This window comes from Uloborus diversus, chromosome 1 (genome assembly GCF_026930045.1).
Source record: "Uloborus diversus isolate 005 chromosome 1, Udiv.v.3.1, whole genome shotgun sequence".
Taxonomy (NCBI): domain Eukaryota; kingdom Metazoa; phylum Arthropoda; class Arachnida; order Araneae; family Uloboridae; genus Uloborus; species Uloborus diversus.
Genome location: NC_072731.1, coordinates 137,942,922 through 137,967,579, shown reverse-complemented (window position 1 = coordinate 137,967,579; position 24,658 = coordinate 137,942,922). Strand labels below are relative to the sequence as shown.

Below are 24,658 nucleotides of genomic sequence, written 5' to 3'. Positions count from 1 at the left end.
GAAACAACCACCTAAATATGAGTATGTGTTTCACTTTTCACTTGCTAGCACATGTTTATATTTTCTTTCACGAAATCCAAAGAATCACAGGCACTTGACGGACCCCATTCTGACATCAAAGAGAGAAATACTATTGAACAAAAGCAGTCTTTTGACTGGAACATGGATAAGCGATGCCATCTCATAGTAAATATTTCATTCCATAAGAGCAACACAAAAGTGCCTTGATCGGCCCACTGTGTAGGATTCGCCTTAATGCAAGGAAGTGTTGTTCGGCTTTAGCGTTGACACATATTTGCGGCGTTTGTCTTGAACAGGTTAAGGACAAGATCAGTAGTGTCTAGATTACACCCTATCATAGCACCCGCGCGGCGGGGGGGGGCGGGGGGTGAAGTCTATGGTAGTCTACTGGTGACAATAATTATTGACTTTGACTACCTTGATTAAAAAATCTAGACACGTAATTTTAATTTAGATTTAAAGAAGTAAGAGTGTTTTGCTTAAACCTCTCTTCTGCCACATTGGTAAGAAACATTTTCTACAAAAGGAAAATTGCTATTATAACTTAACTGCAGGCCTGTCATTTAGGGATCAGAGGGGGAGGAGGTCAATTGCCTCGCATCCCACCCCCCATCTTTGGGAAATTAATGTTCTTACATTAAAGTGGGCGTGGTTTTTGCATTCTTTCTGTATATTATTCATTGAATATGTACCCTTGCCCCACTCCCCTCCCAACTTTAATGCCCTTTATAACAAAACTTACTTGAAACTTTTCATAGTTTTCTCAACTAGTTGTTAAACCTTCATATGTTTTAAGTATGTAAAAAAAAGTTGAAGGTTCATATTAATTTTTTGTTGTAAAAATTTTTTTCTGAAATTTCGTTACGTATATTGCCCTTTATAAAGTTAGATATTTGAAACTTTGTCTATATACGAGGGCTATCCAGAAAGTAGATTACGTTTTGGAATAAAAAATAAACAAAGTATAGGAAATTTTTTTTATTATATACAGATGAAAGCCACACTCAAATACTACTTTTCGACATAGTCACCATACAAATTAAGGCATTTATCGTAGCGATGTACGAGCTTGGAAATTCCTTCGTCGAAAAATTCGGCCGCCTGCGCCTTCAACCACTCCGTTACCTCTTCTTGCAGCTGTGCGTCGTCATCAAAACGCTGCATAGCCAGCCACTTCTTCATTGCTGGGAATAGGTGGAAGTCGCTCGGTGCCAGGTCGGGACTGTACGGTGGATGAGGAAACAACTCCCACTTAAAAGATTCAAGAACTTTACGAGTGACATTTGCCGTGTGGGGCCGGGCGTTGTCGTGAAACAACAAGATCTTAGAGCTCAACATTCCTCTGCGCTTGTTTTGAATTGCTCTTCTGAGTTTTTGGAGAGTTTGGCAATACCTTTGAGAGTTTATTGTAGTGCCTCTTTCCAGGAAGTCCACCAAAATCACACCTTTTCTGTCCCAAAAAACAGTCGCCATGATCTTCCTTGCCGACATTGTTTGCATGCATTTCTTGGGTTTTTGGGGAGAACTTGTGTGCCCCCACTGCATTGATTGCAATTTCGTTTCACAGTTCACGTGTTTCACCCATGTTTCGTCACCAGTAACGATGCGATCGAGTAAAAAGTCACCATCCTTATGGTAAGCATCCAAAAAGTTCAACGCTGCAGCCATTCGCTGATTTTTGTGGTCCTCTGTCAAGATTTTTGGAATCCATCTTGCACAAAACTTGTGGTAACCAAGCTTTTCGCTGATGATTTCGTGCACCAAACTTCGCGAAATTTGTAGAAAACTTAAAGAAAGTTCCGTTATTGTGAAATTTCGATTTTCCCGGACTTTAGCATCGACTTTTTTGAGAAGTTCGGCGTTCACTATGCTGGGTCTCCCACTTCGATCTTCGTCGTGAACATTGGTTCGGCCATTTTTAAATCTTATGACCCACTGACGCACTCCACCTTCAGTGATAATGTTGTCCCCATACACTTCACAAAGCTGCCGATAGATTTCTATCGGTTTACAGTTTTTTGCAGTCAGAAACCTTATTACTGCGCGCACCTCGCAGCTCGCGGGATTTTCAATTAACGCAGACATTTCAAACCGTCACAGTATCTGAACGAACACAGCACGAACCTCTCACTAGCACGGCTAGATGCAGACTGAGCTGCGCAACGCTTTGACCCCAAGATGGCCGCGCTAGCCCCGCCCCTAGCGGACACAGACGAAAACGTAATCTACTTTCTGGATAGCCCTCGTAATATAATAATTTGTATATATATATGTTTAATTCTATGAAGTATGAATTAGTAAAATCAAGAATTGATTTTTTATAGAGAGATACATCATCAAAGGTGTGTTTAGAGATTTAAAGAAAAAATTTTAAGCAGTAAATATGTTTTTGATTTGGTGATATTGGTGCATTACATGTGTTACCCTTTGTGAATATTACAACTGAAGAGTCGCAAATACTGCACAGAAACATTTAATTTCTTAACATTGACTAAAGAAAACCAATTTATTTTAACAATTGAATTAGATTATGGTTTGGTAAGAAAATTTTAGCAGACTTTTCCACCGTGACATGTGTGACTTTCTGACGCGGTTTCTTTGCAAACAGCAATAAAAATTTCAATGAAGTTTTTAAAATATTTTTTATTTTCTTTTAGTATGATAATGAAGAATATTTGGGATTATTTTAATGGCAATGTTTTTATTGTGGATAATTGTAATTTTTCTCATAAAAGTTTAAAACATTACGTTTGTGACTCAGAAAATGAAAGAAATGGAATGAACTGAAGCTTTGAGTATAAAATGAACCTCTTTGTTTTTTACATGTGTATTGTGTGTTATATGGGTTAATATTATTTGCAAATATATTTTTCAGAAGCTCTTACGTTGACAGTATAAAATGAATACACTCTGAACAAATGTGCCTGAAGAGTGTTATGAGTGCGGCCGTGTGAAACATGTTTCATTCAAAAGTCATTTTAGTACTAAAATATGATTTAAATTTCAAATCACAGGGACTAAAAGCCCCCAATATTGTTAACTTGGGGCGCCCAAGAGAGAAGGGGTTATGGTGCAGACTGTGCCATTGAATAATTTGGAGGAATTCATTTTATATAGTTTTTTTATGCCATTTGGGGGACAGAGAGTTGCTCTATAGAATTCCAGGGGGTTGGGCCATGTTCTTTGGGGGAATGGTAACCTTTGTGGTAAGTTATGTGATTTAGATTTTTCCTATCCGCATAACACCAGTCACATACTTGTAGCTCAGTAACAGCCTTTGTTTTATTTGATCAATCATCAAAAATCACTATCAAATCTGGAGCACATCATCTGCATCTGTATCCCATAATTTTGCTCTTCATAGCTGACTTAACCTTCATTCCTTTGATACTTGGAGAATATTTTACATTTTTACACAGGTTATCGTCTAGTCAATATCAACTTGATTGAATAAAAATACTTAGGTTGAATGTGTAGGATCCTTTATTATATTAAGGAAACCAGTTGATTACTGAACTTTTATGTTTCTCAATTTACTGATACTTTTCTGCCTAAACCAAAGATCTTGCCTTTTCTTTCACTCTGTCACTAACCTCTTTGCCATGCATGTAGAAAACAAATATTTAATTGAAATTTTTGTTTAGGTATGGAAATAATTTTTTCTTTAGTTCTATTCTCTTTCTTCAAGTACAATGCTTTTTACACTCATATTCATACTTTAAACTTTATTTGATTTTTTTCACTGAGGCATAGTTTTAGAATCAGCACACAATATTTTTAGAGGAATCATTTGAAACAGCCTCACCTTAACACTGAAATGTAAAGATGCAACATTTGAAGAAAATCGTACAAAAACGTTTTGTGTGTTATCTCCTTTATAAAGCTCTAATAAATATTTTCTACCAAATGTAGAAATTTGAAAATTCAGGTATATGACTAACATATCAAGTTAATTTATAACATGAGATATTTTTCTTTTAGCCTGCTAATTAAGGTTAGGAGAAAAACTTGACTACATTGCGCGTTACGTGTGTTACCATAAAAAATGGTCTGAGTATTTTCTAGGGTTGAAATTTTATTAAAAGGGGTCTTAATTTTAAACTTTTCATTCATAGTTGTAGTAGAACATTTTTTTTAATGTTATTTCATTGTTTTTTCAAGAAAAAATTGATGATTAAGAAAAATATGGCTTTTGAATTTATCTTTATAACAATGCATTTTTTTGGAGCTGTCTGTGTGCTACAAAATGCGGCCAAAATCTGATATAAAAAACGTTTTTATCACAAAAATGATGCTAAAATTGAAAACAGTAGATACTTTTTAATCTAAAAAAAGCTTTATTTTCAACTTATGTGAAAAAAATATTTGAGTGTGTCAGGACCACTTTTTGTGGAATCGCCCTTTTAAGTAGATTTCTGTTTGTAATCTAGGTGTCCTTTTATAATCTTATGGTAATGTTTTGTTGTTACTTAAAATTTTTTGGGGTAGCTGTTGATTTTCATGAAATAATTTCTTACTCTCTACATCTTATATATTTTTTATAGTTATTTCTTGAATCGTATTTTATTTAAATAAAAGTGATTGTTTGAATAAAAAGCATATAAATATTTAGATTTTTTTTAATTCCTACGTTTAATGAATGTTTGCTGTTGATAACTAAATTTATAATATTTTTTTAGAATTCCGCAAAAATAATCCGCACGGCTGTTTTTGGGCTAGATGACAACAAAAAAGTCAGAAAGACTTTCAGCTTCCCTTCGAACAACCTTCATATAACAAGTGTAGATATTCAGAGTGTGGAACCAGTGGATCAAAGAACTCGAGATTCCCTACAAAAATCTGTTCAATTAGCTATCGAGATAACAACATCAAGTCAAGAAGCCACTGCAAGGTAAATTTCTGAGTTTTAAGATAAATCATCATCATGGGCAGATACAGACTGCCATTTTAGTTAGGAGTCATATGGAACAAATGAGCAAAGTTTCAATTCTCGGTACAAAAAATTTCTAAAACTGCTTGGATGTCAATAAAACGCACTAAATTGGCCAGGAATAAAGCATGTAGTAGAGCATAAATGATGCCAATTAATTTCAAAAGCAATGAACAGAAGTAATTTTTCAAATATTTACTTTTAAAAATAATTAACAATTGAAAAGGTCACCAAAAGTGTTCACATTTTATTCGTAAAGTGTTTGCTTGAACCCAATGTGGGTTTTTAGCGGTTTAGAGGGGGTCATTACCCCCATGACCTTCCCCTTGTATCCACCCCTAATCATAATGTAGGCTTAAAATGAAATGTGTATATATTTGCTTTCTAGGACACTTTTATTTTACTTCAAGTTTCCTGGATTTTTTGTGACTCTGGTGTGCAAAAATTAATCCTATGAGATGTTTTCTCAAACCTCATGTTGTGCGTAAGTTTTCCATGACAACTCAAATCATACTGTCTGATGTCAAAGATGTGGAAAGATAGATAGCCCACATTTGCGTTTTTAGGACTCTAATTCTGAAACATTGCCGAGTGCAGGATCAATCAAGAGAGGAGGGACAGTCACCTCAATCTCTCCTCCATTGTATCCACACTTGGGAGTTGCATTGAATAGTTTTCTTTGAAATAATATTTATGAAGTTGTATTGGGGTAATGCATTTGGTATTGATATGATCTTTAATTTTAGTGAAAGACACATTCTGCAGAATTTGCAAGTATGAATTTTTGGAACTATTTATTGATGCTATTAAAAGTTTGGGAACTTCTTGACCTCCAATCACATTATCTAAGCAGGCAACTTATCTTTACACCTCATTTATGCTTATTTTCTGTAATTGTTTTTCTAGTGACGTTTTATTTTTTTTTCTTCACAAGACTCTAAAGAAAAAGATGCTAAATTAAAATATCAAGCATGAGTATAAAATCTCACAAACTGTTCTACTCAAACTTGCTTGAATAGACCTCAGAAAATGCGCTTATTCTTTGATTTGACTGTGACCTTTGCTTGCTGAAAAAGAAATTGCTTATATAATACCTCTTATATAATTATCTGCAGTGATAGCACTTTTCCTAGTGTGAGATGATGTAAAAACTTTAAACTCCCTATCGTTTAAAAAATTCGAAAAATAAATTAATGAATGAGCTTTAACTTTTTTATGCATTTCAGAAATTTAAAAAAAATATAACTTCACTGTATAAAATTTTGTTTTTAGACATGAAGCTGAACGAAGAGAGCAAGAAGCTCGTGGGCGACTTGAACGTCAACGAATATCTGATGAAGTCGAAGCTGAAAAATCTAGAAAAAGCTTATTGGAACTGAAAGTTAGCAGTATGGCAATTGAAAACTGTGGTCAGTCAAAGGCAGAAGCTCTTAGTCGTACTGAAGCAGAAAGAATTGAGAGTGAAGCAGCAGTAGAGAAAGCGAAAGCAAAAGCAGAAGCTTTAAAAATAGAGGCTGTAAGTTTCAAACAGGATCGTTTCATTTTATTCAACTTCTTAAACTTTGAAATTATGCCCAAAAATCACCTGAAAAACCAATCTGGTAAAGTTTTCCATGATAGGCAGGGAAATTTTCACTAGTTTTTTGTATATTTTAGTAATGAAGTAAATACAATAATTTTTTTACTCTCAGCAAAAATTCTGAATTTATATTTAAGATTTTACTTTTCATTATAATTTAATATCTTTATTTAGATTTTTGCTTTCATTTCTTTCCTTCCCCCTCTCCAAATGGTTATATTTTTGGGAGTAAAGTAACAATAAATGCAGATTCAAAAGTTAGTAGTTCTGCTATCCTTCCTTTAACTATTATTGCAGATTCATAACAGACTAGAAAAGAAAAATGTCAAAAAATTAATAATTCATTTTAAAAACTATTCACAAACTTCAAAGAAAAGTTTATAGACTTTATTTGCCTCTAAAGTGAAATGATTGCTGTTTTTCAGGACAAATCAATGTTATACAGATTCAATTTTGCAAAAAATATCAGTTTTGCTTCACTTTTTTTTTTCTTCTCCAGTCTCAAAATATTATAGTTGTAAATAATGGATCATAAGCAGAATTCTAGAAATTGAATCAGTTTAGTGCCCCATTTTCAAGTGTTAAAAAATAGTTTGTTGTTATTATTTTTCCCCTAATTGAGCAAAATATATTTTTAAAAAGCATTGAATTTCCATTAAAATTTTCTGATCGATCCAAGTCTCTTGGTAAATAAAATTTTCTAATATTTTCTTTTATGAATAAGTGCCCTCTATATTGATTGGTATCTTTGTATTACCCGTTTGAAGATACTTCAAAGTCTTTTAAAAACTAACATCGGTGCTTACATTGTGCTTCACAAAATGCCTCAAAATAATTAATTACTTGCGTAGTTACTTGGTTTGCAAAAGGTAAAACTAGACCCATTCTTGGGAGGTATGCAGAGAATGAATATCCTGCATTCAAAATACAAAATTTAGGGACTTCAAATTCAGTCAGAACCTTGCAAATTAAAAGTTAACAATTGAAACTGCATAATTTTCAAGGAGGGAACCTATGAAAATTTGATTAATCCTGCAATTCCACCCTGAATTTTAACCCCTGGTATCCAGCGATATTGAAGTTCAATACAGAAGCATAATAATAGACTAACATATTATCTTATATCATTATCATTTTCGTTATAAAAAAAATTTCTATCAATTTCCTTTTCGTGAATTTTTTACACCCTATTAGCCTTTTTGTTGTAAGACAAGTAGAGTATAGTCAAGTTATACAGAGACCCCAAAAAAATTTGCACTTGATTCCCCAGAAATAAGCCGAGGTAAAACTGATCTAAAATTGATTTTCATATTGATTAAAATGAGTGCCTTTGCAGCACTTAAGTGTAAATTTTAGAGCTTAGCAAACATGTCACAAAAGTTATTTCAGACCCGGGAAAAAGTAGGTGAGAAAATTGTTCAAACACTTGTATTTTGACATTTAAGGGGAGGGGGGAGTCCCTGACTCCGAGGAATATGTATATTGTTATATATGTACATGTAAATACATTGTTTTTAACAATGTATTTTGAGTATATTCCACTCCCCCTCCACTGCTGTAAAATTTGAAGGCAATTTTGCTAGGTTTTGTGTTTTGGTGAAAGAGATGCGACAATTTTTCCACTGTCACACATCTTTGGCAGTTAATCGTAAACCATTGTATAGTTTTTTTTAATAGAGGAAGCATAGAGGAGAAATTCTTATTGAAAATCGTAAATCTTTAAGCTTTTATCTGTTTGAATTCTGTGATAGATATTAATGTGTAGTGCGTACTCACTTACATTGTGAGTGAAATGCTCAATTACTAATAGAAAACTGAATTCTTTGTGTACATAATATTTTTCTATCTAGCTACGCTTGTTCACAAACCAAGTAACTGCATGTAACATATTCTTTCTAACATATAATCATACTAATAAACTAATATTTCTTCAAGGTTGAAGATTTTGATTTGTTGTTTTAATGTTTTTTCCTTTCAGGAAATGGAATTGGAAAGATTGCAAAAAGCACGTACTGCAGAGTTAGACTACCTTTCAAAGAAAAATGAACTTGAAATTGCAAAGTCTCAGCAACTGGCAGAGATTGAAATTAAGAAATGCACAAGTCTGATTCAAAGCTTAGGTACTGATACTATTAAGTCGGTAGCTGCAGCTGGTCAAGATTTTCAAGTAAGCATTTTTTGTCTATTAAGAAATTATGTTATACATTTCATTATAGACAATAACTCGATCCTTTAAAGTGCAATTAATGCTGTTTTTCTCTTATTTAAATATATGCTTGGTGATATTTTCTTTATTTCATGGTGTAATTTGAATAATCTTTTTTTTTTCCTTGTTTATTTTAAGTTGGATAACCTGGATGACATTGTATGTTCTGCAATTCCTTTAATACTAGTTTGCTCTAAGTCTAGTTCATTTTAAATTTTCTTGCATGGGTATATACTAAAGTGATTGAATGTATTAATGGTTAGAAAAGATTCACTACATGGACTTTTTTATTCTTGTGGTGTATGAGTAAGAAAGTTTTGATAAGAATTTAAAATGGCTATACATATCTGACTGGGATTGAATTTAAGTATTTCTTCAAATTCAATGAGCACTAAATATTGTTTCCTACTACTGCTGTGGTAACAGGATGGCTCAGAATAGTCAAAGATTAGTTGTTGCTGTCAAGTCTTAGCAATTGAAGCATATGTAATATATTGTTTAGTTTTTTGCTAATAAATTAAGTTATTCAAAACTCTCTATAAATCTGAATATCTCTGTGCTGATCCATATTTTTCTTACACGCTTTTTCACTTTGTAGTATGTCAGAAATATAGAAATAATTTTTTCACTGATCTTAACTATTCAAGCTCATTTATTTGATTTAAACTTTTATTTACATTGTCAATGTGCTATTTATATAAATTGTTTTTTACTACAATTTTGCTTCGGTTGTTCAGAGTCTATCAGTCAGTCACATAGTGAGGTGGATTTTTTTTTCTTTCTTTCTTTTTTTTTTTTTTTTTTGAATGGTGTAATCTAGTATAAATTCCTTTAACTATATATGAGCGTTTTTTTTTTTTTTTTTTTGAACAGGGGCTGATGAGAGGTCATGTCAGCTTCCTCGAAAACTAGGGACCCGTTCTTTGGGAGTGCCCAACTCAAAATCAGAGCAGCTGAAATTTTAAAGGTGTATGGGGGGAGGGGGGTACCGGGAAACATATTGACAAGGAACTTATCTTGGCTCTCGGCAGCCCTAATTTTGAAAGTGAGACATTCATTTTTTGTCATTGCGAGATATTAGAAGTAAGACATTTCAGTCATCAATTTTATTAGTAACTAGTGGTACCCGCACGGCTTTGCCCGTAGCAGAAAATTAAAAGGTCTTTTGGTTTGCCTGTATATTTACAAATAAGATATGGTGAATTTCTTGCCAAATGGCTTGCTCATGTTACGGTTCCACATTATGATAACGTGGCAATTTACTCGTCCATCTTATGATAATTTTGCTTGGGAAAATGTTCTTAAAATTGGAATAGAAAAAGAACAAAATCGAATTTTTGAAAAATCGCTTCGATGTGCACACTTCCATACTGCAACCTAACTTTGTGCCCAATTTCATGAAAATCGGCTGAACGGTCTAGGCCCTATGCCCGTCACAGAGATCGAGACAGAGAGACTTTCAGCTTTATTATTAGTACAGAAGAGCTAAAGCTTCAACTTAGGATGAAAATTTATTTATTTGCTTTTAAATTGTTGCATATAAAAGGATCATACTAAGTGTTATCTATAATTACCATTATCTTGCTCCAATGAACTTGCCCCACTTTCAAAACAAATGGCTCATATGAATGATTTAAACAAGCCAAGAACCACTTAATAATCAGCCAGTGGTAACAGCAGATGATAAATTCTTAATTAAAAGTTTAAAATTTTATAACTTCCCCACCAGAGATGGGAAATCATTACTTAAATTTCGTAAATCATAAAAATGTCTGATTACTTGTGCGTTTTAGAGAAGCCTTCTGCTCTTATTTGCCAATCTTTCAAACTGTTCAACTGATACTAACTCATAAAAATCGTTTCAAGCGCAAGTTAATTAAAGTTGCATTAAAAACTAATTCTATCTTTAAACTAAAGTACTGGAACCTCTTTTTTAGGTAAAATTGCTTCAAGGATTGGGTATTCAGTCTGCACTCATTACTGATGGCAATACTCCAATTAATCTTTTCAACACTGCACAAGGATTTTTAGGGCAAGCCATGATGTCTGGTTCTCTTTCAAAGAAGCAGCGTACTGATAGTGTTTCTGATATGTAACAGATGATTTCAGTACTGCTCAAATTACCTTTCATTAAGTGCAAAATATATAGTTTTAAGCAGGTTGCTTTTTGTACTTATAATTTTCATTGCTCTTCCTTTTAGAAAGTAATTTTGAAGCTTTGATGAAAATTTCAAGACACTAATGGCGCTACAGTATAAATTTAGCACAAACAATATGAGAGTATTGTATTTTTGTATTTAAAAATTTCATCGTTTTTGTTAAATTTTAAGCTTTATAAACATACAGATATTTTGGAAAATGATTTTCAACCTCTCATTAAGAAAAGTGGTTATTTTATTTGAATTTCTTTAATTGTTCTTATTTCTAGAAATGCTTATAAATTTACAGAACTCAACTGTAAATTGCTGTAACTGAAAGTTGATCATTCTTATTTAATTTTAAAGTTTCTCTGTGGTGGAAAATAATTGTTAAAGGTTTATTAATAAAAAGCTCTTTTATTAGTAATTTTATCTTATCAATCTTTTTCTCGTTGTGAAAAGTATTGATAAGAGAATTTTATGCAATATATATATATATTAAAATATATAGTAAAGAGACTTCGAGCATAAATGTAGCCTGCTAATTGTTTTAAACAGTGTAAGGTAAAAATTTATTTGAACTTGGATTTGAATTTAATTTTTGAGATTGTGTACCAAGTACTTCAAATCTCAAGCAAGTAGAAAATGTTCTATTTGTAACTATGCTGTATTTTTTTAAAGTATGACTCATGATCACTAGCATTGCAACCAGCTAAAAAAATTATGGTGCTTTTTTTTTAGAGCTTTATTGTTTTGCATAGCAATAAGCTCAGTATTAGATTCTCGAGCTTGTCAGTTAAATGTACTACCATCATTAGTAAAAGACAACCATTTCTATGTCACCCATTACTAATTACATTCCAAAAGTGTGCATTGTGTAAATGCTAGTACGGGATCAAACTAATGATTTGGGACCTAAGAAGAAAAAGGAAATTTTTAGTTTTTTTAATTGCATTTGAAACTAAGGTCATAATCCTAATTACAAAAATGCATTTATTTCAGCAGATAGTAGCTGTATTGCAGCAAGTTTCATGAAAAACAGCTCTTATTTTATGAATGCTTTATGCATCGTGTTCTAATGACTTGAAATTTTATCAACAAATCTTGTATAATATGAAAAAGTGTGTTCAATGCCAAAGAATTAGTTTTAAAATTTTATTGCAAAGTGCTTTTAAATCAAGTCCTTGAAATCTATTTGACTCAACTTTGTGAATCCAAAACTTTTGAAGGTTGAGTCAAAAAAAAGCTGTCCCCCTCCTTCCTTCTCCCAAAATATATTTTGGAATTCCCTGTGCTAGGGGGAACTAATACCCAGAACAAATGTCTATTAGAAATAAAAACTATTTACTTATTTTTTATGTGTGATATTTTTTATGCATTGTGTTTACAAGTACAGCTAATACTTTTAATTGAGTCAATGCTAAATATAAAATTCAGCATTTTGCATTCATCATACTTTTGCTAAAATGAAACAGCACAAAAAAGTTTCTTGGTGTGCTCTGAAAACTATGTATGTTTAATAAGCTATGCCAAATGTAGCTTTAGGTGAAACTTCTTTCTGAATCATGACATTTTAAATGTTTTTGAAAGACATTAAAAAGACTTGCTTCTATTGTAGATAATTTTTCTAGCATAAATGTTTACAAATGTTGCATCGGGTTAGAAGTGTCTTTTATGGTATAAATAGAGTAGGCTTGTTAAATATACAATTTATTACTTGTTAAATTTGCAATGCTGTTTTAAATATTGTTGCTTGTCTTGGGTGCCACTTTTTGCTTTGAAAGTAGTTTTGTATTTTCAGTAAATTACCGCCCATTAGCCAGGGCTAAAGCAGAAATACGTGAAATACACCGCCAGCTCAGTCATTTCCAGCCGAGGACTGCAGTTTCGTGCTTATTAGCACTCATCAGCCCGGCATAGGAAAGTGACTGAGCTGGAGATGGAAAACCTCTTAAGGAAGCCAAGAGTGCGAAATAAACTGGTAGCTAATATGGAATTAGCAGACCAGACGAGTGACCGAAGCAATGGTTCGGTTCAACTCGAAGATTGAACGCAAGGCATATGGTCTGCTAATTCCATATTAGCTACCAGTTTGTTTTGCACTCTTGGCTTCCTTAAGAGGTTTTCCATCTCCAGCTCAGTCACTTTCCTATGCCGGGCTGATGAGTGCTAATAAGCACGAAACTGCAGTCCTCGGCTGGAAATGACTGAGCTGGCGGTGTATTTCATGTAGTTTTGTTTTTGTTTTAAAGGAATGAATGAATTGCATGAATGTGTGTTTACAAACCAATAACAATGTATTTCTCAATGTGATTAATGCTTTTATTAAAAGTTTAAAGAATATTGGTTTTAAAAATATATTTATGAAACACAGAACTTAGAGCTAAAAAGTAATTTCTATTAAACGATTTTATGAATCTTAGATAATGCTCTTTTTTATTATTACTAATATTTCTGATAGTAATAGAAATTATTTTGTTTTGTTCAAATGTTATCAAATGTTTAGTTAAGATGCCTTTATGTATGTTTAAACTGTCTCAATATTTTTCATGATTTTTAATGTTGTCTATTAAGTTAAATTTAAACTTGTGCTTCAGAATAATTTTACGAAATATGCAATCAATATGTGAATTATATATAAGTGTGCAGTTTTAAATTTTACTTCAGTTTATATTATTATAGCTTGTAAAAAGCCTGAACATTACTCTTAGTTAATTACCAAAATGATAATATAAATTTTAAAAATGTCGAACTGTTTATGCTTAAAAAATATTTCTAAATGAGATTTCCAAATACATAATTTATTAAGCAATAAAAAATGGTATATTTTTTAATTTGAAAAATATTCTTCTTTTCTAGAAAAACTAAACGTTATTGGTTGAGTTTAATAAATGAGTTCCTATTGAAAGCCAGTTGTGCCTAAGAAGTATTATTGATTTGCTAAGTGATAAGAGAGAAAGTATTTTTGAAGTTTAGTGCAGTGGTTGTTGGCATTTTTTTAAATTTTAAATCCAACATCCATATAGGTGCTCTTTGTGACACTATTATTTCTGTGCAACCCATGAAAAGTGCTGTAAAATAAGAATTGATGTGCATGATTTTTTTTTGTATCCATACAAAGGGCGCCCATGTACAAAATTTTAAGAGGGGGGCTCAAAAATTTTCCCCATGGTTTAGCAGAATATTTTCCCTGTGGAAACCGATTTCAGTATAGATTAGAGATGTTAAACCGTGACATTTTTAATAACTTATGCATTAATGGCTTGAAAAGAAATTTTTATGCGTTTTTACAAAGAAAAAAGCGCTAAAAGCAAGGAAGTTCTTATTTCTGGGGGGGGGGGTTGAGCCCCCCATGCTCCCCTATATGGGCGCTCTTGTATCCATACCCTCCAACTGCTATTGAATTTTTACGGTTGCTATTGAAATTAATCAAATTCAAAATATTAAATATTTAAAATAGTTAGGAAATACCAAAACTAAAAGGACTTGAAATTTTATGACATCCGTATTTGTAAAAGGTTTTTTTTTTTTTTTTTTTTTTTTTTTTTTTTTTTTTTTTTTTTTTAAAAGATGTGGATGATGTTTATGTTGTGTCAGTCAAAATATGTAATTAATATTAAGTGTTCGATGTGGAGGGTATGTTTTTAGTACATTCCTGTTACTAGGGCTGATAAAGTGGAGCAAAATGACTGATCTCTATCAACTCAGGGAAAGTGAAAACATGTTTTTAATTCGAGAGTGTTTTATATTTTATTCATGACAAATGGAGCATAGCATAAGTTGGGCGAGGGGCATTCCATTAAGTGGTCCACTGAAATGCTTCATTGTTATACTTGTGTATGTGTGTCTGAAAACTATATATTAATGTTGGTATAGTCATCAAAATAGTTCTGTGTTAAGACAAACAGTTATGAAAGCCAATTTGAATACCCGAGGCTCGTACAGTTATTATCATTGGGAAAGTGATGTTGATCTCTAGGTAGAACCACTCTTAGTGTGCTATAAAATCTTAAATTGTTGCATTAAAATGAATATATTTCCCACACTTTGTAAAATATTTGGCATCAAAGCATTTTTAGGTTTGGCTGAATATCTACTTAATATTAAAATCAAATTTTGATTGCATTTACTTCAATCTCCAGACACGAATTGGAATTCTCATTGGCCCTAGACATCACCTTGAGGGATGTTTATGCTGCCTTTGTGAGTAATCTGCTGTTGCATAAGCAAAACATTTCAAAAATTATTCATATAGTAAAAATGAAATTGTCCCCTTTAAAAAAGATATCTGCTAATAGTTTAGTGTTTTCTGTACACAGTTGAAAATTTGTCATTGAAACTAAATGTGAATTACTTGCATGCACAGCTGATCAGTTTGGTTTTTTTTCTCTAACTAAACAACTGGTATTTTTTTCTAACGCTTTTTGACTTTGGTTTTTTGACAGAAGTGTGTGTATGCATATGAGTCATTCTCAGATAATATTACAAAATACTGTCCTTCAAAATATGTGTCCACTATTTTTCTCTATTTATTTTTAGCTGTTATGTAACTAAGAATAAAATAGTAATAAAATAGTAAATAAAATAATTTCCTGGTGCTGTGTTTTCACCAAGTGCCTCATCAGGACTAATTTGCCTTTGGACCAATTTGCAGAAATTAAGAAATTTGAATTGAATATAGTCATCAACTTATCCGAATGTTCGTATAATGATTTGCAACAGTTAAGTTTAGCTTATTAGTTAGTTTAAACTATTTCCATTTATAGAAGTCGGTGATAAAATTACCACACCTGCTAAACCTGTGACCACAGATGCACAAAATGATTCATCGCTCTAAAAGTTTTACAAAGAGAGGTGGGACTGGTACTATATCATCACTTGAGACTTTGTCAAGATTTTTTAACTTCTAATTATGTTATTTTAGTAAAACATACCATGTTCACTTATGGCCCTGTTTAAATAGAGCTTTCCCCAATATGTTTTTGAGGTATCAAATTTTGCAATTGTAGCATCCTGTGAGATTGACCCATACACGAGCAATATATTTAGGTTTGCTTTCTCTTGTGTTTGAAAATCTTGGGGTTTTTTTTGTTTTTTCTATTTTTTCCTTCAAAATGAATGTAAAACATTTTAACTGTTTCTGTTATTTTACAAAGTCAATTTTATTTTTTTTTATTAAATATGCTTTTATTACTTCCTTTTACATAATAAAGTAAGTATTGTATTCGGGAAAAAATTTTCACTCAAAAACTGGGCTTTATTTCCATTTCACTCACCCCCGAATTAATATGAGTTTTTTTTTTTTCAACCGGACCACATGTGGATGTATGCTTAAAGACATATAGACACCAGAAATATTCATTTTGACAATCCCCGAGTTAATTACAATGAGTTTTCTCGTGAGGTCCATATGTATATAAGTATGTATGTGCATATGTGTATGTGTGTCTCACATAACTCAAAAACGGTATGTCCTAGAAAGTTGAAATTTGGTATGTAGACTCCTAGTGAAGTCTAGTTGTGCACCTCCCTTATTGGTTGCATTTGGATGTTCCTAAGGGGGTCTTTTGCACTTTTGGGGGGGGGGGAAATCATTGTTAATTTCAATGCAAACTCAAGTGGTGTAATAATTTGTCAAACACTTGGCAATACATCGCCAAACTTTTGGTCACCAAGTTTTTTCGCCCACTTGGCGTTTTTAATTTTTAAATCTGGTTTTATTTTGGCCACTATTGGTGACAATTAGAGAGTTAACCATTGAATCACATTAAAATGACCAACATTGGAAAAATTAATCTGTATAAAACGTTTTTTCTTTTTTTTTTTTTGCTTCAGTTCGCAACAAACTTGAGTTAAAAATATTTAAAGTTTCTTTGCTTACTCCAAGGTACTATTATTATTAAATTGGCGTAAAAGGAAGTCATGTGATGCACATATCAGCTCGTTTTGTCTACTTTGTGTTATGCTTAGTTCTAACTGCAAAAAAAAAAAAGAAAAAAAAAGGAAGCTTTGATTCTTTCAACTCATAGAATAGCTATGATAAAAAGATAATTGAACTAAAAAATATCAACAGTGTTTATATGAATTAAAAGCAGATACTAGGCAAAAAAGTTTCATCATGTATTAAGATTCAGTAGTTCTGGAAAGAAAGGTTGAATTGTGCTTGAAGATTCTAACATAAGTTTTATTGAATTAAAAGGGCATTAATTATTTGATCGATTCCAAGATGAGTCAAAATGTCATTGACCTATCTAGGTCTCAAGAAAGTGATATAAGAAGAAAATATATTTACATCTATATTTGAAGTAATTATGTTTGTGATTTCCTTTTTTGTTGATGTTCTGCTTAGAATATGTATAGTATTATTATTTGTTTAAAAATTATAGCAATTTAGAAATTTTGTCATTTTTTACTATTTTGCACATTAATAAAGCAAATATTGTTGCATTAAATATTGTCATGTATTCATTTAATAATTGTGCATGAACATAAAAACCAACTTCTTCATTTTTACAAAATTCTAAAAAATAATTGATCTTTTTTTTTCTTTCTCCTATAAAAAAAATAAGACTCATATACATGCAAGAAGTTATACTTCAGAAATCCATAATCTATATTTTGAATTTTTAGTTAAGATGACAGTGTAAACTAAACATGGAGCTGAAGTTGTCCACATAATGTGAATATTGTACAACATGAAGTTAGTTTTGAACCAGAATATTTAAAAAGTGAAACAAGTCGGAATGTTTTTTTCATTGTGTCATCTGATTATCAATTTTTGTAACTATATGTACATTAATTGATATTAATATGCCATAAAGAATATAAAACGTATATTCTTAGTGTCAAAGAAGCATCTTAATATTCTTAGGTACTGCATGGAAAACCCAGGAACGGGAAATTTGTTTATAGTTAAAGTTAATCATTTCTAAAAACTTACAAAATTGCCCTCACCAGCTGTGATAGGGACATGAAAAAAAAATTACCCCTAGAGGCAGTTCTGTAGTAAGATTAATTATTTATTTCTTCTACAGCAAGAATCATGAAATTCACGACCAAGGACAGAAACAGCTTTTAAGAATCCAGCAGAGACTTCAGCATTTTTGGGTCAAAAAAATTTAAATTTCGAATAAAAAAAAAGAACTGTTCATCGATTTTTTTTTTTTTTTTGAAATGGTGTGTAAACTTTCTCAGCAGTAACCTGGACAAACTGAAAATCTCCAAGATATTGGTCCTGTAGTTTCCAAGTTTGCACAAGTTTGAACTTGATGTTTTATTTATTCCAAGGACAGAAACAGTGGCTTAAATTTCATCAACCTTTCAAGTGGCAGCTTTTCGGAATCTAGCAGATACTTTTGCAAATATGATCAAGGTGCACTTCCCAGATTCTAGTGTCATTGATGGCCCATTCTTGTTGATTACCATACTAACAGGCGGGTGTGCTAGCAGCAAGTAGGACTGCTAAAAGAATTGTTGCCTGTGAGCGGGGTATTTGGGCAATCAACTCATTCAAAACTCCTGGTGTGGATATCCAAGTTCCTGCCCATCTTCTGGAATCTGAAGGGAATAAAAGTTTTTGCTCCCATATACTTTGCAGGCTTTTTAGAGAATGTTCCGAGTACCTAGAGGCCGACTAAGGTTATCTTCATCCCACAAGTTGGCAAAGATAATATGTGGACAAATCCTTCAGACCTATTTGTCTCACTTCTTTCTTCTCAAAGGCTACTTTAGAACCAATTAATGAACTAACTAATTAGGAAGACTGTGTTGAAAGCACTATTCCTCTATTTATCTCAAGATGCCTATCAGCCTGACAGATCTAATGAAACTACTCTGCATAGCCTTTCCCTTATTTAATGCTTTCCTTTATTATTAATATAAAGACATTAAGATCAACTGCAATCTTTGAGTGTTGTAATCAAGAAATTATGTACTTATTTTGTTTCATTATTTTGAGCACGAACCAAGCGTTTTGAAATAGTCTTGAGATTTATTTATTATTTTTTTTAAAGGAAAAACTATTAGTGTTGGGAAGGGATATATCACACACATCCCTCCTAGCTACCTCTCTAGTTCTGTTACATACATAGGAAAATCCCTTAATGACCAGTCGCGGCGACTCGGAAGAAGGGGGGGGGGGACCGACTCGCCCTTTTTTCATCATCATAGATCGCCTAATCACTTTTAAAATTTTAATTTCGAAACAATTAGTGAAGATAACAAAAACCCTAACGTCGCCCAAGATAGCTTAAAATTGTAATTTTAAGACTTCAATTTCAAAAAATATCTCGGGAAGAACCCCCAAACACACTCTCTCCTTCCCCCAACCTCAAAGATGACCTAAATTTGTTTTATAAAGATCCCCAATTTTAGAATATTTTTTAGGAAGTGAATCAATCCCCTTCGCCGTTCACCAGCAAAGATTTACAAAGTTCTCCAATTTTAAAGTTACTCCAAGAAAGACTCCATTTCAGGGGGGGGGGAATGGGTTACTCTCTGAATTTTTCTCGGAAATCACCAAAGAAACTAAAATTGGGTTTTTAGGTTTCGCAAAATTTTCGGAAGAGAATCCCAGAATTCCTTGCTCTAAGTTTGCTGAAGATGACCTGAATTAGCGTTTTTAAGATACCAGTTTGGATACTTTTTTTTTTCAGGAAGAGCATATCCCAATCTTTACTTTACGAAATACAGCCCAAAAGCTTCTTTTAAGAGTACATCTTCGAAGAATTTCCTGAAGAGAGTCTCCGAAGCCCCCCCCCCCCCCTCCTAAGTCACCCGAAGTCCCAAAGATAGCCGAAAATCAAGTATTCAGTTTCCAAAAATTGTGTACCCCTGCAGTTTTAAATCCCAGTAGCCGCCACTGAAAATGATGAATTTCTTGGTGTTGAACAGTTTCAGAGATCTTTATAATTCTCGAGACCAAAGTTAATGCGCTTTTTATATTTTGGCAGTATATAGTAGTTCATTATAATGCTCCACTAGTCGCCTGCTGCGAGTTGGTGTGGTGTACTTTGGGGGTTTCGCCTTTTTCTAGCCTCCGCATCATCTCACTGCTCCGCATACGACGCAGCATCGGCCTAACATCACCATTGTTTTTTATATCCGTTTTTATAACTTAATACTTGAATAGCTCAAATAGAGGAGACCCCCCCCCCCCCACCTCTCACAAATACTTTTATTTATGGGCAGGGGGAGGGGTGGAGTGACTATACGTAACTTGGCATGAAATTCTCAAAAAATAAAGCTCTCTTCTCATATAAAACCAACTAAATAAGGAAAATACTGTTAAGTATAAAAATGTAATGTATTTTCTTGAGAATTTAATTTGGTTATTGAATATAATCATAAGTTTCAAAATAGGTTTTTTTTCCGATCAATAAAATACCTTTTTATTATTTTCTTAAAAGAACACGATCTCTCGGGAACTCTTAGGAAGATGAGGCCCCAGGCCCAGCCGGCCTGTGCGGTGATTAGGCCTTGCTTTTGTACGTGACCAAAGATAGCCTAAAAGTTGCGTTTTGTACTCTTAAATTTGACGCTTATTACCCTCTCCAAAATCAGAAGTAGGATCCGCCTTTGTGATTATGTAAAGCAGGGCTTCGCAAACTAGTCCGTGGACCGATTGGTGTTCCGCCACAAACTTCCAGAAAAAATGTTTTAAACACGTTATACATCAACATACTCACAGAATTCATTCTGCCTTGCACAAAAAAATATTGGTATAGTTTCCGTCCGTTGCGAAACTTTGATCAGACCATTACTGAGCCGCCTCCAGAAGTAGCAAAAACCATCTAGCCCATCCTAATTAAACTTTTTCCAACGCCTATTTACATATGGATTCGCATTTATTCCAAATTTCTTCCAAAATGTAGCATTACTTCTTGAGATACGGCACTCACAATGGAAAAAAAAAAGTACGTTCGGTTGCGCCACTCTCTTTTCAGCTGTTGTCGCCAAAATAGATTCAGCTCTTATACCCTTAAGGGCTACTTTGTCGATAAATTTTTGTTTGATTCCGTCCATTATTTCTTGAGATACAGCAGTCACAATTGACGATAAAAAAAGTACTATAGCTCAACCTCCGTTTGAGCTATTGACACCAAAATTGAATCAGCACCTGTACCTGTTAGGGACAATATATGGACCAAATTTTGTTTGATTCCGCCAGTTACTTTTTGAGGAATAGCAAGTACGCATAACTCAAGAAACGTCCCATTGCTCCACCCCCCTTGGAGGAATTCGCGCGAAAAATCAATGGCACAAATTCACGTATGTGTACCAAGTTTCGTTCGATTTCATGCGGTAGTTTTTGCTGCAGAGCGGCCACAAAAACCTGGTCACACACATACGTGACACACACAGACAGACATTTTCCAAAAGTGGGTCGAAATGGACTCAGCACACCTCAAAACGTTCAAATCCGTCAAAACTCTAAATTCGAAAATTTGCACGAATCCAATACTTTCTTCTATATATTAGATGTAGAAGAAAGTAAAAAAAACATCGACCGGCGATTTTTTTTCCCCCCAAAAGGTTTTGCCGCGGCGAGGGTCAAAATAATAGGTTGAGAAACGCAGATTTATGTAACCACAACTAAACACAGCTATTTAAACATATTATTTGAAGCTATGATCCCTGATGCATTACTTCCATCTTACTAAGAAATATTGCATTTCTTATTCTGAAATGAATGATATGTGTGCGACTTAGAGCTGAAGAGCTTCTTCCTCTGTTGATCTAGAAGTGATCTTCGCACTCTTCTGAAATAGATTCGCCACTGTCCTCGCAGGAAATTCCAAAGCTTCGGAGGAAAAATTCAATGTGCTGTGCTTGTTTTCCGAGAGCAAAAGCAGCTGCTTGCATCTTCCGATAAAGTCGAATATTCGCGGTTCTTTTGTAGCGGCTCTATTTTCGGGTGTCAGTTTGACGTCATTCATAGTCTGGTATAATTTTTGTGTTTTTATTCTTTTCTACTCCAAAAACACGATATGGAAGTACAGACTCCTTTGAAAATATTTTCAGCGCAGTTCTTCCTACTGCACTCAAAAAGAAATGACTTTTTTATGAACAGAAAATTTTCTTTGAGGAGACATATGTAGGGGAGTTTGTGGGAAATGAAATGGCAAAATATTTTTCTCTGTTTGCGCTCCACCAATTGGGTGCTATTTGAACTATTCTGTTAAACATGTTGTAGATTCCAGTCAAAAATAAGTTACTTCTAGAGATCACTGTACATGATAAAAAAGAGTTTTTAAGTTTTGAAATTGGTGTTACCAAACTGTGTGAATAAATATAAAAATATAAAAAATTTTGCTTTTGTAACGGAAAAGCTTTTGTTAATACTATTTCAAATATTGAGACCTACTGATGTTCAGTGTAGTAAATATTAAACACGTTTGATTTTAATTATGAAAGTGCAATTTGACACGTGCACACTATATCACCAAAAGTATCTGGACACTTTCAAAAATTCACATTTTTATGGATTTTTCAAGAAATAAGAGACCAATTGCTTTGGAATTTTTATCACAAAAAAAAAAGGTATGATCCATTTGTCATTTTCGAATAAAAGTTATATTCCCCATGCGTTTAGGGGATCAGCTACAGATTGAGGCAAAAAAAAAATGTTTTTTGATCATCATTCATCGTAAATAGCTGAGAATAAGCTGTAAATGTCAGAAATTAGTTAGCTAACTATATACATTTATTTTACATACTTTTGAGAAAGTATCACTGACGTTGACGGAGATATAAGTATTTCTTTCATAACTACAAACTTTATTTGTAAGTTTTTGGCCCATAAGACGCAAAGTTTTCCATCAAAGCTTACCAAACATTCAAAAAACACATAGTACACAAGAGTTAATACTAAAATTTGAAATTAAAGTGTTGAAGATTTCAAGAAATATGAACGTTTAAAGCAATTAATTGTTCACCACGCATGCGCGAAAGATAGCAATTTTTAACTTTCATAATTCACCGCCCAACTAGGTTCCCCAACTTATAAAAAAACACCAGTTCAATATCTTAGAAATTCAGAAAGTTATCAGCGGATGAGTCAAACTTCAATAACTTTTTAGTCCAGTCAATGAGTGCTCAAAACAGGGGTGGAGCGTGCATGGAATATGCGATAATTTTTGACTTCAGAATATCGTTAGGGGTAGTTAGTAAGTAATTATACTAAAAGTCCCCGCCCCTAGGGGGTGAGCTAAAGGTGGGAGGGAGTTGGGAAGAAAACTTTGGGTTTTTCGAGAAAGTGTCGGAAACGGTGAAAAAAAATGAGTTTAACATAAAAATTCAAGTTAAATAAACTTTACACATATTTGTGCGTGTCAACTGCGTGGTACAGTTGAAATAAGCAAGTAAATTCTTACTAATTTGATAAAAATGCAAATACTCACAGACTTGTGCGTTACCGACCTCTATAGAAACCTTTGCAAATTAGTATAATATGCCAACTGCTCCAGCTCTTTGATAACGTAGCAGTTACTGCCCATTCTATTATTTATCTTAATGTTCATATTGTTCAACTTTTCATATTTACATGGTTTTCAATTTACATTCTTGGATGCCCACAGGGGGGGGGGGATTTTTTTCCAGAAGTTTTTTTTTTCTTTAAAACATGTAATTTTTTATTTTTGGAAGGAAAAAATATATAAATTTATTCAACAAGAAATAGATGCATCAATAATACTTTTTCCACGTACTCTTTCCAAAATTTAATGACGTGTCTCTTTTTCAATAAAGGGAACATCAGAGACGGGATGGAGTTAGTGTCCGTTTCAAAGCTGGATCAGGTGATTTGCTTCCTTTTTAATTTATCATAAATTTTCTGGAAGGTAACACAATTCTGCATGATGAATACGTGTAACAGTGATGAGAGGGAGAGAGATCGAAAGTGACTAAAATAAAAAGTTTTTTCCTCTTCTTTATTTATTGTATGTAATAATTCTGACCACTATGCTTTAGTCTTTCAATGATTCGTTTGCACCTTGACAATCGTTAAGAACTAGTTATGAAGTTTGCGAATAACATATTTTTAATCCCTCCAATCGACAATTACTATATTTTCTTCATAAACTAGCTTATGTTTATGTAGAATTTTTCATTTCACTTTACTATCATCTTCTCTACCATTTTTAAACTGATTGTTTCAATTTATCATTAGATGATTTTTATTAAAACTTTCAGTGATGTTGGTTTTCGCTGATGGAAGCAGTACAGTCAGTTCTTAAGGTGTTTTAATTATTTCTCGTAAATCATTTTTACTTTCTTCTATATCTGATATGCATAGAAGAATGTTTGATTCGTTAAAATTTTCGAGCATTGATTTTCGATGCATGCTGAATAGCTGAATCCATTTCTGAGGATTGCCGAAAAATATCTGTCACAGGGTATCTGTGCGTGATCCATCTTTTTTGGCTATGCGACTTTAATTTTGGAAAACTTCCAGGCGAGCGCCCCCACTGTAATGCCCAAATAACTCCCTCTTTATCATCAAGAGTCATATAAACTGCTTGTCCAATCTGCAATTTTGAAAATTTTGTAGGAGAGAGCTCCTGATTCCCCCGCCCCATCTCCTTAACAAAATCAAAGACAGTCTTAGAATTGCGTTTTTGAAGTATCAATTTCGAAAAATTTCCGAGCGAATTGCACCGAAATTCACCTTTCACTAACATTATCAAGATCTAGTAAAACTGCGTCTTTAAAGCTACAAGTTCAAAAATTTAAGTGGAGCGCCCCTCTCCCTTCTCCCACTCTCGTTAACAATAGTAAAGATCGTC

At 33.1% G+C, this 24,658-nt stretch overlaps 1 protein-coding gene across 2 annotated transcripts in view; it reads left to right on the top strand.

The window, feature by feature from the left end:
- LOC129221500 (major vault protein-like) overlaps positions 1 to 11,802 on the top strand; it is a 44,758-nt gene extending 32,956 nt beyond the window's left edge. For both annotated transcript variants that reach the window (XM_054855997.1, XM_054855991.1), the window contains exons 12-15: positions 4,701 to 4,912; positions 6,224 to 6,467; positions 8,509 to 8,697; positions 10,674 to 11,802. In XM_054855997.1, coding sequence (XP_054711972.1) covers positions 4,701 to 4,912; positions 6,224 to 6,467; positions 8,509 to 8,697; positions 10,674 to 10,832 — 804 coding nt within the window. In that variant the 3' untranslated portion in view covers positions 10,833 to 11,802. The remainder of the gene's footprint in view (positions 1 to 4,700; positions 4,913 to 6,223; positions 6,468 to 8,508; positions 8,698 to 10,673) is intronic.
- The last annotated feature ends 12,856 nt before the right edge of the window (positions 11,803 to 24,658 follow it).